Genomic DNA, 16845 nt, shown 5'->3' with positions numbered 1-16845 from the left:
GGGAAGGCAGATGAACTGGTTGGGGAAGACCAGAGCCGTGTTCAGATTGTACAAGTTACAATGCCTTGCCCCTCTCACACACACCTAGGCCTTGTTCTTTTAGGCCTTGTTCTTTTAGGCTGGGTTTGGGGGGAATGGGCCAAAATCCCCGTGTGCCATCCCGGCCGGGTCGAATTTTCTTCCGTGGCCCATGTATGCGTTCGCCTGGGCCGGGGTGGGAGTATTCTCCACCCAATCCACACCAATCCCACGGGGAGAGAAAAATCGCCTCGGAGACGATTTTTTTTTCCAAGCCAGCATTCCCCCATCCCGCCCTCGGTCGCCGACGATCTCCATCCAGCTTCAGCCGCCGCCGGTCTCCATCCCGTCCTCAGCCGCCGCCGGTCTCCATCCCGCTTCAGCCGCCGCCACCGCTCTCCTTCCCGCTCTCCATCCCAGCCAGTCGCCGGCGCTCGCCATCTCTCCTTCCTCGCTTCGGATTCACTGGTTGCGGGAGAGGGCAAGGTCGAGGGCAACAGCCCGGACACCAAGAAGCAGGTCTGATTCTTGATCTCCTCTTTTCCCACTCAAAAGATTTTGTGACTTATCTAGTGGATGAATTTGTTGCTAGTTGATGTATTGAGTGGCTGTATGGATTGAAGTATCAGTCATGTTCTGCTTAGAAGGAGGGGTGATGTGGTTTGTAGTAGTAGAACCTGAAACCACAGAAAATTCCATGCACATCTCTGTGTGTGTGCGCAAATCTTGCCTATCAGTTGCTCTGTAATCAAAGAAATATATATTTGAATTGGCAGATCCTATATTTCTGAACATGGGCTCTCTTCTTTCTTTTCTTTTTTTTGTGAGGGAGAAACCTGATTTGTTGATTCTCCAGGAATTATTGTAGATGCAGTGGGAGCACACCTAAAAAATAAAAACTAGTGCACTCTGTTGTTGCTGTCTAGAATGCATCACTTTGCTTTTGGCCAAGGTCATTTGAGCTTCAGATTGAACGACCAATACTATATGCCAATTGAATGAGCAAGAAGATACAAAAATTTTTAAAGTCATGCTATGAGGTGGTCAGGTGGACACTGTAGTATACATTCTAGTTTTGGTAATTTTTTCCATGGCTTTTTGTTTAGCAAAATGCTCTTGTTAAAACTTGAGAAATGTAGCTGTCCATCTTTTGTTCGAATACCTATTTTACTCTTAGCAATCAATTTAGCATATTTATCTATTCTGAACTGCTACTATGTTCACAACTAGTTTCAGGAAACTGGGTGTTCAGATATATTACTAGAGGTCATACCATACAAAGCTATATAAATTGCTATTGAATGACAAAAATATAATCTGTTGTGCTGAATTAAATTTCAGGAGAGGCACAGGCGTGTGGGGTTGGCAAAAGTAAAGCTGAAGGAGTTGATATTACTCAAGGTATTTGAGAAAAAACTAAATACAGTTGTACTTACATTTGCCTGATATGAAGCATTTAATCTTGCCCCTGCATATTTACTAGAGTAACAGAAGTAATTTGAAGTTGGAGAGAGAGAGATTGTAGGTACAATGTTATGTGATCTTGCTCAGGAGGCAGATGGTCTCAGTTTTTTTTTGCTAGTGAACAGGAGGTTGTTATTTTCAAGTAAACATCCTACCCTAGAAGGATATCCTCACTTTATTAAAGTTGCTATCTCTGAGGTTTAAACAAAACTAAGTACACAAAGTACTTCTGGAACTAGTCAAAATCTGAACACATTATTGATCCCCCTCCTCCCATTGCAGACTGTTTATTTGCTGAAAGTATTAAAAGTATTTATGCATGTAGCCACCTTGAATGCCTCTAATTTCATGTTTAATAATATTGTAATACATATGCATATTATTATGTTCTCACACATAGTTTAAAGTATAGTAATTCTATATCTCTTTTAGTGATAAAATCAGTTCGAGAATGGCGGATGAAATTAAAAGGAGGAGAGAAGAGGACGATGATATGATGCTTTTTGTTTTTCCTGCGATGTATATGCTGTGCGGTATGACAAATAGTGAGAAAATACCTAGACATATCTGAAGACTATCCGGTAAAGAGCGGCTTCAAGAAATCCTTGAAGGACATGTAATGGATTGTAAAGTTGCATTCCGCATGGAGCCTCATGTTTTCAAGACAATAGCGAATTATCTTAGAGAGGAAAAGTTGTTAAAGGATAGTAGAGGCTTGAGGATTGAGGAGAAACTTGGGATATTTATGTTCATGCTCGCTCACAATGCAAGCTTTCAAGATCTACAGTATGAATTCAAGCATAGTGGGTCTACACTTCATCGACATATTAAGTCTATTTTCAAGATAATCCTAGCTCTCACCTATAGATTTCTCAAGCTTCCTCATGCCGACCAAACGCATTGGAAGATTAGAACAAATCCTCGCTTCTTTCCTTACTTCAAGGTGAATCTGGCACTCAAACTAGAAATGAATTTCCATTCCTTTTCCAATTAAATAACTCATGCATATTCTGTCCTTTTCTTCCCTTTTTGCTGCAGAATTGCATAGGGGCTATTGATGGCACTCACATTCCTATAACTATAGATGGAGAGAAGGCAGCTCATTATAGGAACAGAAAAGGGACTTTGAGCCAAAATGTGATGGTTGCTTGTGATTTCGACCTAAATTTCACTTTTATCTCATGTGGTTGGGAGGGGTCTGCAACTGATGCTAGGGTCCTTAGATCAGCAATGAATAGTGGCTTTCAAGTCCCAAATGGTAAATTTTTTCTAGTAGATGGTGGTTATGCCAATACACCACAGTTCATTACTTCTTATCGTGGTGTTCGGTACCATCTAAAGGAGTTTGGACGTGGTCATCGTCGACCTAGAGACTACAAGGAGTTATTCAATCATCGCCATGCCATTCTGAGAAACCATGTAGAGAGAGCTCTAGGGGTTCTAAAGAAGCGATTTCCCATCCTGAAAGTAGGCACTTTCCATCGGATAAAGAACCAAGTGCGGATTCCAGCAGCTGCTGCGGTGTTCCACAACATGATCCGGTTGCTTAATGGTGATGAGGGCTGGTTGGACAACCAACCTGATAATATAGAACCTACTAATTTTGTCGATCTACCAGAAGGTGACAGTGAATACCGAAATGATGTGCCATCTCTTAGCAATCAAATGATCAGTGGGAATAATATTAGAGATATGATTGCTAAGAAGATGTGGGAAGATTATGTTCGTAACTAGCAAGAATAGTATAGATAATATTTTGGTTTTGCATGATTTGTATTTATTTATGCAATCAACATTTATGATATGGACAAATTAATAGTAAGCAACGTAGTTTGTATTTTCTCATTCAATAAAATATTACAATATAGTTATGATGTTTGGAAGACTATCTCCGATAGCAAGCCTATTGCAGCAGCAACAAAGGCATCTACAAAAGAAGGCATCACCAAAGAGCTGTAGCATACAGAAGAAGAAGGTTTCTCCAAAAGGTAGTATCTAACTTGTTTTTTTGTGAAGTATTTTCCTTTCATATTAATGATTACAAATTTTACTTACTATAATCTAATTTTGTCTAATAGCTCAACAATCAAGAGCTTCATGGAACCCGGGACTAGAAAAGGCTATAGTTGATTTACTTCATGAGCACAATAACCCACATTACCGGTGCCAAAACGGGTGGACAAGTGAAGCATGGAACAAGGTCGTCAAAGAATTTCGTGACAGACATCCCTATGTCACCATGAATAAGCAACAGATCCAAGATAAGGAGAAGGAGTTAAAACGAGATTATAGATTGCTTAAGGAGGCAAGGAAACAGAGTGGAGCTTCTTGGGATAATCAACGGTGCATGATTGTTGCTGATGATGCTGTTTGGGCAAACGTAATTACGGTATGATATTTTGAGCATAATTGTTTTGTCCTCATTCAAATCACTATTATTTGTATTCATGCCATAATTATCTGTTTTTGTATCTTGTGCAGTCAAATGAGAAAGTAAGGAAGTTCAGCAAAAACAAATCTTTTCCTCTCTTTGAATCCTTGGGTGAACTTTATGATGGTAAATTTACTTGATGCCATAATTCTTTGATTCCTTGTGCTTACGTTCAGTGCAGCCAACCTTGTTATTTGTTTTCTTCTCTCGTTGTTTGGCACTGCTACCTTCTTTCTTTGGCTTCTTCACATATCCTGCACCTGTGCTATGTTCCTTTTGTATGATGTAGTCCTCTTAGGAAACAACAGTAACATAGCTGATTAGTTATGCATAGTGACATTTCTCATATCCGCATATTGGAAATCAATGCCAAATTATTTGGTTGCTCATGATGTTTACTAAGATTGAGGCTTTAAATGGCTAATTCTGTTTGCTAGTGAACACATTCTTTTTTGGTGCAGTATGATCAATGTTCCATTAGTTATGCATCTCCCTTCTCGGATCTAGTATTTTCCCTAATAGGTATATACTGAAACTTTTGTATGGGTAGTGAATTGCAACCTTTTTTATAGGCCAAACTGCTGAGGGCAACATGAATTTCACTTCTATTGAGCCATTCCAACATGCTACTCTCACACAAGTGAATGAATATCTTGAGAGAAGTGACTCTTTTCCTGATGTAAATTGGGTTGCTGATGATGATGAGACCACTGAAGTTCAAGATGAAGATAATGCAGTGGAGCATGAAAATCAGGGAAGCCACATTACTATCACCTCAAGAGCTAATGGAGAAAAGAATGTCAAGAAGACCAAATCTACTGAGAGAGAGAGAGAGAGTAGAAAAGACACCGAAGAGGAATAAGAGGAATGATGTTGTTGATATGATGGAAAGTTACTTGGAGATGAGAAAAAGACAATCTGAGGAGGAGGAAGCAAAGAAGAGGGAGGAGGAAGCAAAGAAGAGGGAGGAGGCAAGCAAGGCTGATGATTGCTCAATAAGGAACTGCATCACTGTTGTGGAATCGATGGAGGAGCTCTCAAATGAAGAAAAGGTCAAATCTTTTGGAGTATTCAAGGACGCGCAGAATAGGGAGATCTTCATGAGTGCAGGGCCTATGACTCGTCTTATATGGTTAAGAACGATGCTGGTAAGTTTGAATTACTATTGTTACTAGCATAATCTTAATTTGTGCAATTCTGAAATTCAATTCTTCATAGGTGCATTTTTTTAGCCACGTTGCACTTTGTTTATGATGCGATTGTGTAACAATGCAGACCATGTAAGAATGACCTTTGGACTAAAAGGATATTGTCTTTCCAGGTACCCGTTCATACTTTTATAATTTTGACATGATTTTCATGTTATATTTATGTCAGGTTTAGGCTGAAGTTAGCATAATTTTGACATAATTCTTGTTAGTATGCCTCTGAACTTTTATAATTTTGATTCTTGTCAGCATGCCCCCTCTCTTCTGTCATGCAGCCATGCTAGTGTGTGTGCGCGCGCACCACTACTACTAGTACATATCTACATCGATCTACATCTACCTATATCCATTCATCCACTTACATTCCTTGCCTACCACCTTACTTCTTCCTAAAATCAATCTATCTATCTATTTATCTATCGATCTATCATGCGTGCTTGCTGTAACTGATTAACTGGCAGTGTGAACATCTCTCTCTACTGCTGCTACATATATGCAGTGCTATGCTGCAGGTATAATGTGCTATGTCTGCCTACCACAAATCTAAGCTAATTGTGACATGGTAATAAAGTAGGTGCTAGAGTGATTCTCTCTGTGTGTGTATGTGAGTGTGTTTGATGTGTAATTGTATCATTGCTTGTGCTCAACAAAAACTTGAGTACAAGTAACCATCTTCTGCATATTTATCTGATTTGATTCAAGTTCATTTTACCTGTTGTTTAGTTTACATATTAGCAATCACCATTGTCTAGTGTCTAAGACTTGTTTCTTTTTGGTTGTGTAGTTCCATGGCCCATTTGCTAGTTGTGCCCATTGAAAGGAATCTTTTGCAAGATAGTTCATAGAGACCGCTTGAATTGTGAAATGCGATGGATGAAGGACAATTTTTCCTAACTGCTTCTTAATTCATGTAGCTGTGATGGTTGCAGGAACCATTTTTTTCTACAGGATTAACACTTGCTTGATCAGACATAGATATATTATTTAGTTTGATCGGATAGAGATATATTACGTTCAAAGAACCTATTTTGTAGCTTGCTTTGCACAATGGCAATTGGATGTTTACTGCTTGTAGAATTTAATCTATCCAAAATTATAATTTTTAATATTCTCGACTATTTTTAGAATCCATTTGTGGTAAATCCATGATTTTCTATCTTTACGCTTTTTAGAATTATTTTGCACGTTGAATTTCTGTTCCATTTTCATGATCGTTTTTTATCTTGTCATTTCTGAATTATTTTGACTTTCGTGACCTTTCAGCTTTTTAAATTTTATCCGAATTTTCCATGATAGTTTCTCACGCTGAATTTGAATGGTAGTAATCCCTTCTAATCTCACCTCTAATCCCACCTTCTACTCCAAACTGCTAACCAACAGGGAAATCCCAGCTAGCGAACAGGGGAATAGAGGCCAGGAGATTGGGGGAACAAGGGGATTGGGGGGAAGGGATTGGGTGTGGGGAGCGGGGACAACCCAAACCCCACGTGGGTTAGTTTTTCTTTGGATTATTTCCCACAGCTAGCGAACAAGGCCCTATTTATTTAAGTATTCCTCATTACACCTCCCAGTCTTGATGCTGGGCTTCCTCAGCCGCATGGGCCGTTTCTCCATTGGTCCACCGGCAGGAGTTGATGTAGCAGCAGCAGGGGACGTGACATCATGTGTCGTGCTCCCTCCCACCAATTACGGGAGCTTGCTCCAGCGACCATCGCCGCATGATCTCATCCATCGCGCATGCAAAGTTAAAAACTTGCTCTGCTCACAGGAGCAGCGGACTCACCATTACTAATAATTTTTGTCTCCATTGTTGGCTACTGGCTAGCTAGCTTCCGCAATGGCTCAATATTAATTCTGCTATTGATCTGAAGCTTCGATCTGAGATGTAACATTGTGCGGTTGGTGAAGAGACTGGGGATTCCTTTTCCCTTAATTTTCTTCCTATTTCTTTTCTCAAATGGCGAGTGGCTTCCTAATGGCCCATCTTAATATTTCTGGAACAAGGTTAAAGGGGTATTGATGTCATTTTGAGAGTATTCTATATTCTCTCTTCTAATCATCTGAATATATTATTTTAATGGAAAGACTACCCACGGGAAAATAACCTCAATTTTGGAGTGTCCTATAGCATCTACTAAATTTTGCCGTGTCTCTTAGTAAAGACTATTTTTTAAGTGTCATATAGCAAATTTTATGTAAGGAGTAAGAAGATCTTTTCCATATAATATATACTTTATACATAAATTTTAAATTAAAAAAAATTAAATTTATAAATAGAACACGCATATTCTTAAAAATATGGTAGGAGAGTATATGCTTCATTTCATTTTTTTCATATTAAAAATAAAATAAGTTTACAAATAGAATACATATATTAAAAAGAATATTAAGGAGTAAGTATATAATTTTGCCCCATATATATATATATACATATATATATATACATATATATATATACATATATATAGTAAATTTGTTTGGTGCTCCATGGTGCCCGGGCACCATTGTTGAAATTGAGTATATACCCAATTCAAATGAGTATGAAACTTTTTCAATTACTTAGGTATTAACATTAACTACTTTACTAACAAGTTTAAAGCAAGTTTGAACTGAATTTGAACTTGTTTTTGTTAGATTTTGATTCTAGGTATATAGCATCCATATATATAATTAGTTAGGTATGTAATCATGGATTGTGAAATAAAGTTAAATTTGAGTTGTTTTGTTGATAAGTATAGGTATGAATCAAATTATTATAATTAGGTATATACTCACAATTTGAAAATTTTGAAAAATTTGAGTAATTTTGTGCATTAGATACCATGGTGCCCGGGCACCATGGTGCCCCATATGAGTGTCCCATATATATATGTATATACATATATATATATATATATACATATATATATGTATATACATATATATATATATATATATGACACTCATATGGGGCATCATGGTGCTCGGGCACCATAGTATCTAATGCACAAAATCACTCAAATTTTTTAAAATTTTCAAATTGTGAGTATATACCTAGTTATTATAATTCGATTCATACCTATACCTATCAACAAAACAACTCAAATTTAACTTATATTTCACAATCCATGATTAAATATCTAACTAATTATATATATGGATGCTATATACCTAGAATCAAAATCTAACAAAAACAAGTTTAAATTCAGTTCAAACTTGCTTTGAACTAGTTAGTAAAGTAGTTAATGTTAATACCTAAGTAATTGAAAAAGTTTCATACTCATTTAAATTGGGTATATACTCAATTTTAACAATGGTGCCCAGACACCATGGAGCACCAAACAAATTTACTAACCCACACACGATATATATATATATATATATATATATATATATATATATATATATATATATATATATATATATATATATATATATATATATATTAAAACCCCACCCGCACACAATCCCCACCCTGCCCCCACCAGATGCATAGTATGCAGTTAAAATTTAACTCACCGACGACCAATTTCAATCCCACCCCTTCGCCCCCTCCCCCCACTCTCATAATCAGAGTAAAATTTTTACTTGATGTTATTCAATGTGTGTCTTATGATCCAACGGTGGTTGCACATTGAGCGATTTTTTAACTCAATCATACAATGAATTGTTAAATACGAAGCCAATTATTTTTTAACTGTTAGCAAGATAGCCAATGTGTGTGTTGTGATCCAACGGTGTTTGCACATTGAGTTATTTTTTTAACTCGATGTACTGACTTTATCTGGTATATATATTACAGATTCCCATCGTAGAAACTGTCCACCCACTCTTTCCTCTCCCTCTCCACATTTTACGGATCAACGACGGCTTGTGGTTCCTCGTGGAGAGAAGAGGAACGGCGATGGCGGTTAGGGGATGAGGAGTGGCGGTGAGGCAGTTCCGGTGACGTCTTGGTGTCGAGGAGGAGCGGCGGTGGTGGCGGTTTAGGGACGAGGAGAACAGGCGTCGAGGAGGAGAGGCGGTGGTGGTTCGGGGATGATGAGGAGTGACGATGCGGATCCGACATGGCATTGGCTGCGGGCACGGTGGCGACGGGCGACTGCGGGTGCGGCATTGGCAGGTGGGAGGCGCGATGGCTCGACCTCTACCGCCTAGCGGCGGCGGGTGCGACGTCGGCGGATCCGGCTCGGCACGGTTGTGGGCGCGGCAACGACAAGCGAATGCGGGCTGGAGGCATGGCAGCTCCACCTCCATCGCTGATTGGCGGCGGGCACGACGTCGGCGGATCCGGCACGGCACGGCTGCGGGCGCCACGGCGACGGGCGACTACGGATAGGAGGTGAGGAGGCGGAGCATCCGGCCGCCGCTCCACGCCCCACGCGCGTGGATCTGGCGTGGATCTTGCACGGGTGACGGCGGGTGCGGCTGTGACGGGCTACTACGGGCAGGAGGCAACGCGGCGGCGGATCCGGCCGCCGCTCCGCCCCTACGCGTACGGCGCGACCTCCGCGGTGGTGAGCTCCACGACGGCCACCTCCACAGCGCACCGCCATCAAAGTTAATAGTTAATTAACTCATTCATATTTTGAGTTTATGTAGCTCTAATTTAGATAACTCACGTTGTAAAGTTAAATTTTAACTCCACAACGATGTCATCTCAACGCACCACCTAATTGTATCTAAGTTAAATTTTAACTCCACGCGAAGGTTCGTTGCCTTGGTGGTGGGGGAAGTCGTAAGTAGCGCTACGAAGCTTCGTAGCGCCACCGGTCATGCTACACGACGCAACACACAGGCGCCGCGCGCTAGGAAACAAAGTAGCGCAACTCACAGTAGCGGCCCCGTCCGCTTTTTCCGTTTTTTGAGGCGCTCCCACCGTCCCACTCTCCTTTTCATTTTTCACGCTTCCGGATTTTCCTTTCTTTTTTCACAAACAGTTCTCCCACCCGGATTCTCAAGTACGAGTAAAAAAATCCCACCACTCCATTAGGCTGAGGGCTTGTTCGGATCACAGGATAGGAAAAACATAGGAATAGGAAAAACATAGAAATAATATAGGATTGCATATGCAAAATGTGGGATTGAAAAACAAAGGAATTTGATAGTACGAAGCGTTCGGAACACAGGAATATATAAACCACAGGAATTTTCCAATTAATATTAATCTCATATATTATAGTATATATGATATCGCGTCAGGTCTGACATGTCATCGCGTCATGTCTGACATGCCACCATGTCGAGTGATTGTGACAAGACCATTCATATAACCTCCTCTGACCAATCGCACCACACCTCAGGTTTCGCCCCGTCCCCAGCAGGCAACGGGCAGCCCCCCCACCTTGTGCCATAGTGAATCCGGAAGCCGATCAACCAAACACCCCGGCCGACCCAACTCCATCACGCCCACCCTAGCCTGTGACCATCAGCCAGATGAAAGCTATACTACAGATCAAGCAGTTACTGATTCCCGCTTGTGGTAAGCGCGGTAAGTCTTCCAGTGCATCCCGGGAACCGGTCCTTAATTGCCATGGGTGCGACTAGCAAAACCATGCACCAAAAACCCACCAATAAGTCGCATTTTAGTTGGATAATTATGACCACTGAAACATGGCTAGATGTCACGAGCACGCAGCTCGTTCTGATACTAAAATGTCTAATACTGCAATTATCCCATTGTGTGAGCTAGTGGTAATTATGCATGGCTAAGCATATATTTATAGCTAGGTCAACATAAGTAACACAAGCTAGTCGAATTATCACCAAAGGTTGACAAAGGACGGTTATCAAGTAATATGGCACAAGCAAGCAGATAGGTAAACTCTATTCCCATGTAATTAGCAAAACATGCATATTTATTTGCAAATGGTAAAACATTTGAAAATTAGGATCAAAATGCTCAAGGGGACTATGTGACTTGCCTTGCTTCTTCAAAAGAAACTTCTGAACTCTTTTTCTCGTGACCACGATCTTCTGAAGTGGCGGAATCCATGCGCTGGAACGCAAAATGAGGAAAAACTCTAATAAACACCAAGGAAATAGTACACAGAAAGTAAACAAACATGTAGAGCTCGATTTTAGATGAACTTTGCAAGTTGATTGGCTCAATTTGGAGTTCGTATGAATTAGTAATGAATTTTAGAAGTTTTGGGCCATTTAAATGAATTTCTATAATTATTAATGATTTATTGCGCAATTAAGAGCCATTTATGACGTCACTGAGAGGAGAGGGGTGGCGCCGGCAAGTGGGCCCCACCTGTCGGTGACTCAATAGGGTCAGCCCACCGTGGACCAGGCCCACGGAGGCACGGGACGGGTGCACCACATGGCGCACACATGGTGCCGACAGGGCGCCGATGTGGCGGCCACGTGTGTGGAAGCACGAGTGTCCCGAATGGAGACCGGGGCTGATCCGACGGCCTAGATTAGCCGCGCGGCAGGGGAGGCAGCAGCCGGCTGCCTGACACAGCCGACAGCAGCGCGGGCGCAGAGCGCGGCGGCGGCGACCCGGCCAAACGGCCACCGGCGGCGGCGGCGCAACACGAGCAGGCCCGGGAGGTAGCTGGCGAAGGGGAGGAAGAGGGAGAGGGAGGGGAATGCTCACCGAGGGGCCGACGGCGGAGAGAGGCGGTGGCGTCCCATGGGCGAGGATGACTGCGACGATTCAGCGGCGTCCGGCATAGGCGGAGGAGAGACCGAGGGCCGGCGAGACCTAGGGGATCGATTGGAGGGGTTAGAGAGGAGAATGGGCGACGGGAGCGGTGAGAAAACCACGCCGGAGATGGCGTTTGAAGTGGAACTCACCGGCAAACGTGGAGGGTGGGCTTTTAGCGGCGCAAGGCGATGATTGGGCGGTGGCCGAGGCGCAGCTTGGCACTGTGGTGCTGAGGGTGGAGGCGGAGTCGCCCGGCATGGTCCCCAGCACCGGCGACGAGCGGTTGAAAGCGGCAAAGCAATGGCGGCTTGGGTCCCTGGTTTGAAAGTTCTCCTTCTCAAGAGAGACATCGCTCAAGAACGACGTTGATTCTTGATGATTATCGAGAACGACGTTCTGAAGGCCAGAGGGACAAGGTTTAGGCTCGATAGGAGGTTGTGATGGTGGTTCTATGGAGAGCAATTCAAGGGTCTCGAGAATCTTTTTGAATGAAATAAAGATCATCATGTTCTAGAATAGATTCAGGAGACTCATGAAGCAGAACCGCCATTACTTCCTCTATCAGTGTATTATCAGGGAGGATGCCCATCAAGGTTTTCTCATAATCGCTATAAGGATCATCCCTAAATTTAGGAGCGCAACCTGGAGCTTGAATTTCTTTGAAATCCGGCGATGGCTCTAGGGAGGGCTCTTTAGTCAGGCCCGATGTTGAAGGCTCGGGTTTCGGCTCGGCAAAAGAAGGTTCCTCCCTTCCTGACAAATGCTTCTAGATGGGGTTCAACACACTGCGCGACAAAGGAGGTATTTTTCCGATATGCAATCGAGAATTTCCTTGCCTTCGGCGGGAGTTTTGTGCATGAATGACCCTCCAGTAGTTATGTCAAGGTAGAATGCAGACTCCCTTTCTAAACCCGTATGAAAATGCTGCAATAGCACGTAATCAGGTATAGACAGGGTTGGGCCAGACTGATCTAAATTAGTGAATCTTAACGTCACAGAAAAAATCCGCAAGCGCACGGATATACCGATGTAGCACTTCCCCTATGGAGTATTCCAAGGGTATAGAATCCAAGGGAACGTGTGTAATTATCTCCTCGTCAGGTTCATCCAAGGACACAAAGCTAATGTGGGCAAAGGGCGGAGAGATTTTCTAATGAGAAACAATATTTAGGGAAAGTTTAACTTTAATTCTAACGCAATACTTCAGGCACTGGCAACCTGTTGTTCCCAGATGTCGCTCTACTACGTACCCGAACAGGGAGGACTTAAGTGTTCTTGAGGGCTATCACCACCTCTACACTCACCTCAAACGTACTGTGCGATACGCAGCAACCACTGGAGATTAATTACCCAGACACCGCATCTACGCAATTAATAACTACTCTAGTGCCGATCAAACACTAAATCAATCACTATAAATTAATAGACTATAGTGAACAATGATCCCGTATGCTAATTAGGAACTAACCAAGAAGTAATTCTCACTAAGCAAATCTTAATTACTCATAATGATATTTCTATTAAAGCAGAGTAATTAACAAGATACAAAAGTAGGAGAAGATTACCGACAACTCCGGAATTCCTCCGATTTATTCTACCTTACTCTCTCCCTATTCTAATATACAATATAGTACACTAGCCTCTAGTAATTCAGCTCATGCTTTGGTGTGTGTGAATGAGGGAGAGGAGAGGGGTATTTATAGTGTGGAGGTGACTTGAGAGAGTGGAGATGCTAAGGAATATTCTCCATAGAATCCAAAGAGCATCTTCATCTTCCTCTTGCCATGTGTCCACTTGATGATGGTTTCTACCGGTATTAACGCTCGTAACTATCATAGGATGAGGAGCACAACCGCATACCGAAGCTGGACTAGGTTGGGCCGAACCAGGGGTTCAGCCGAACACTGGCCGGCTCTGCTGGCCCAGCCCTTCCCCGTGGAGACTGATATGTGGGCCCCATTGTATATTCTTCTGAAGATTGGCTCAAATGATTGCATCTTATTAGGTTTATGGGCTCAAGACTCCATGGGCTTGGATATGGAAGTTATATTCTCATCCTTTATGTATATTTTCCCTCAACTTTGGTAGCTTGTCACCTGCATATAAATATACACCAACACTCGTGGAAATTGTTAGAAATAAACCCTACCACTATGTTGGATGTTTTACATTTATGGTTTTATGCAGGTATTGACGGCTTAAATTTTATATTTAACAGCCGTCAACACTCGGCTCGTCATACAAAACGAAACCGCGGAGGCAAAGGGGTTGGCGGATACAACGAACCGCGAATGGGGAGAGTGAACCGGGGATTGTTCATGACCAAAGGAGGGAGAGGAAAGAATTATTAATTCAACTCTGGACATTTTAAATTAATATTATTACTTCCTCTGCTCTGGTTATTCCTCTGACCAACCTGTTAGTGATTTGAAGCAAAGAGAATTCGGAAATCATTCTCCATGACAATTCCAATTATGAAACACATTGTTATTTCGGGTTTCCTCCTAGTTAACAGAGTATTTTCTATAGACGATTTAACAATGATTTAGAAACTACGGAAAAGGATAAAACTCCGGGTCTGACACATGTTTTTAGTTCCTCTCTTGTCCCTTCCCAGCCAAGTATAATTCTTAACCCTTCCATTTGAGCTGCAGTCCAGCTCGCCTCCTCTCCCTCCAAAAGTCCAATCGGCCCCCCACCTCCTTCACTCACTGCATATTTGCTGTGTGGCTTATGGAGTATTCCATATATTTACTTGCAATAATCATGAAACCTTTGTTGAAGAAAGCTTTCTAAGGAGAAGACATTTGGCTTGTACCCCAATTGAGTTGCTTATGAGAGTGGAGCTGAAGCCATCCCTAGATTATTCGTCTGCTGTTGTTTTATTTTCCTCTGTAACTATTAAACGTTATAATTATATTGGGTTTGTTTATTGAATATTCGATTTGTGTACATTTGTTGATGCTTGGATAAGGATTATATGCATAAATTAGTTCGGAAATTTAGCGAAGTTTAGGCCATGACAGAGGCTTCTAAGCAGGTCTCTAAAACCGGAGCACAAATAAAATAAATAGAGAACATAACGAAAGCTCAAAATGTAAAAAAATAATAATAAAATAAAAGGTGCCACACCGACTTCAGTCACACCATATCGCTAGAACCGGTCAACTGAATGTGGTAAAAATTGAAAATCTAACATACAAAAGTTTCCGAATTATGAAAAGCTAACTCAATTGTTTTTTTACTAAACATGCATTTTCTTTTTATTACAATTTTCACCGACTTAGCAATGTCGAATAACCTGTACAATAATCCTACCACAGCATATATTACTATCATAATTCAATTCTCAACATTTGACAAACACAGCCCATTAAAGGGTTATTTTCAAATAAATTAATACTCTAGGATTTTAAAACAAATAAATTAATTATATAAAGACTTCCAAATGTGTTCTAATCAAAAGAAGCCTTCTATAGTACACGGGGGCTATAAGTTATGAAATGGGCCAACTGGCCCATCGATTTTCTAGTTTTAATATGAAAACCGGCCTATCTAAGTGCACATATACAGTCCAGCTCAGAAAATGATATGGGCCAGCAACTTTGACGGTTTTGGGCGTTCCAAATTGGCCATGCCTAAAAGAACAATGTATTCTGAAAAAAGTTGACGATGAAGAGGCAATCTTGTAAAGATTTTTTTACTGCAAATTACGCAGCAAATAACAAACATAACCCTCCGTCCCAAAAAAATAAACCCAATACTACCTACGAGCCTGGACACATGTGTGTCTAGGTTTATTGCTAGGAGTTGTCTTTTTTGGGACAGAGTAATATAGAGTAGCCGAATTCCCTTTCTTTAAGCTTGTAATTTTAATTAATTCCGTACGATTTTGCATTTATACTCCTGCTCACTGTCATTGTAACATCCCGATTTTTTCTCCCGTTTAAAATCTTATTTTAAATACAAAATTATTTTCAAAATTTGGTTCTTATTTGAATTTTGGTTGTGCCATTAAAGATCTCAAAATCCAATGGTCTGAATTCCTATCTACCAACAAATTCCTAAACCTCTTATTAGAGTCCAACGTCCCTTTACAATCTTTGAACACAAATTTCACTCCAATTCCACATACAAAGTCTCCACAAAATTATAGTCCCAAAGTCCATTTACAATTCCATCAAATACTCTCCAAAAGTCCATCTCTGAAATTCCCCAGAAAAATTGAGAAAGATCCCTATTCCTTTGGACCACCTTTCCTTTCCCATAGCCCAACTCCCTCTCCTCTGTCATTTTCCTCCCTGGGCCAGCCCCTTCCCTCACTCGGTCCGGCCCACCCCCTCTCCCCTTGAAGTCTGTTTCCCATCCTTTCTTCCCCAGCCAGCCGGTTGAACGTGCCCGCCACCTGCTCGACGAAATGTCGAGCCGGGCGAGCAGCATGCCGAGCCGCCCCACACCCTCCGCACAGTCCCGTGTGCCGCCCCGATCTGTGCCGCACTGCTCTGCTCCACACTACGACGAAATCCGGGCGCGTTCCCTCCTCCTTGCCGTAGAAGCTTCCGCCCACAGTGGCAAACGTTGTCGACGCCGTCCTTCGCGCCATGGCAACGCCGCTGCTCCCAGCCCACCGCGTTGCCTTCTCGCGCTCGAGCTCCCGCAGCCGTGCGTCCACGCAGAAAGCATGCGCCGGGCTCATGCTCCTCCGCGTCGCTGCCGCCCTGTGCCGATGTCAACATCCGGCCCCACATCGGCGCCGCCCGTTCCGTCTGTGGCTGACGCGTGCCCAGGAGAAGCCGAGTGACCGACGGTCACTACGCCGCCTCCCTGGCCGTCGCTCGCTCATGCACCGCTGCTCCGGGTTCACCACCCTCGCGTGCTCGCTCTCCACCGCCCACAGTCGTGCGTCCAAGCCGAACGCCAACGCCGCGTCCACGCCGCCCAGACCACCGCCACCTCGCTCCTCCTCATCCACCTCTCGCACCATGGCCGCTGCCAGTGCACCCCGTCCACTGAGCCAATCGACGCGCTAGGCGAGCTCGTGTCTCTCGTCCACACCGAAGGTGAGATCCGAGTTCACGCCGCCGCGT

The 16845-nt window shown here is 42.6% G+C and overlaps 1 protein-coding gene across 1 annotated transcript; it reads left to right on the top strand.

Moving 5' to 3' along the window:
* The first annotated feature begins 1918 nt into the window (after positions 1–1918).
* Positions 1919–5296, top strand: LOC107276286 (uncharacterized). Its single transcript, XM_066311728.1, has 8 exons — positions 1919–2425; positions 2521–3208; positions 3351–3470; positions 3561–3871; positions 3964–4039; positions 4486–4712; positions 4816–5061; positions 5291–5296. Exons 1-8 carry the CDS (start codon positions 2102–2104, stop codon positions 5294–5296), a joined length of 1998 nt encoding a protein of 665 aa, XP_066167825.1. The 5' UTR covers positions 1919–2101.
* Positions 5297–16845: the final 11549 nt, after the last annotated feature.

Source organism: Oryza sativa, chromosome 6 (assembly GCF_034140825.1).
Source record: "Oryza sativa Japonica Group chromosome 6, ASM3414082v1".
NCBI lineage: Eukaryota > Viridiplantae > Streptophyta > Magnoliopsida > Poales > Poaceae > Oryza > Oryza sativa.
The sequence above is the reverse complement of the archived record's forward strand: the minus strand, read 5'-3'. Positions and strand labels throughout refer to the sequence as shown.

Excerpts from the sequence above, each read along its gene's own strand:
- LOC107276286 (XM_066311728.1), top strand. The coding sequence starts at position 2,102 with ATGGATTGTAAAGTTGCATTCCGCATGGAGCCTCATGTTTTCAAGACA. Across the intron at positions 3,209-3,350 it reads GATGTGGGAAGATTATGTTC|TTATGATGTTTGGAAGACTA; the intron begins GTAACTAGCAAG and ends ATTACAATATAG. Across the intron at positions 3,872-3,963 it reads TTTGGGCAAACGTAATTACG|TCAAATGAGAAAGTAAGGAA; the intron begins GTATGATATTTT and ends TATCTTGTGCAG.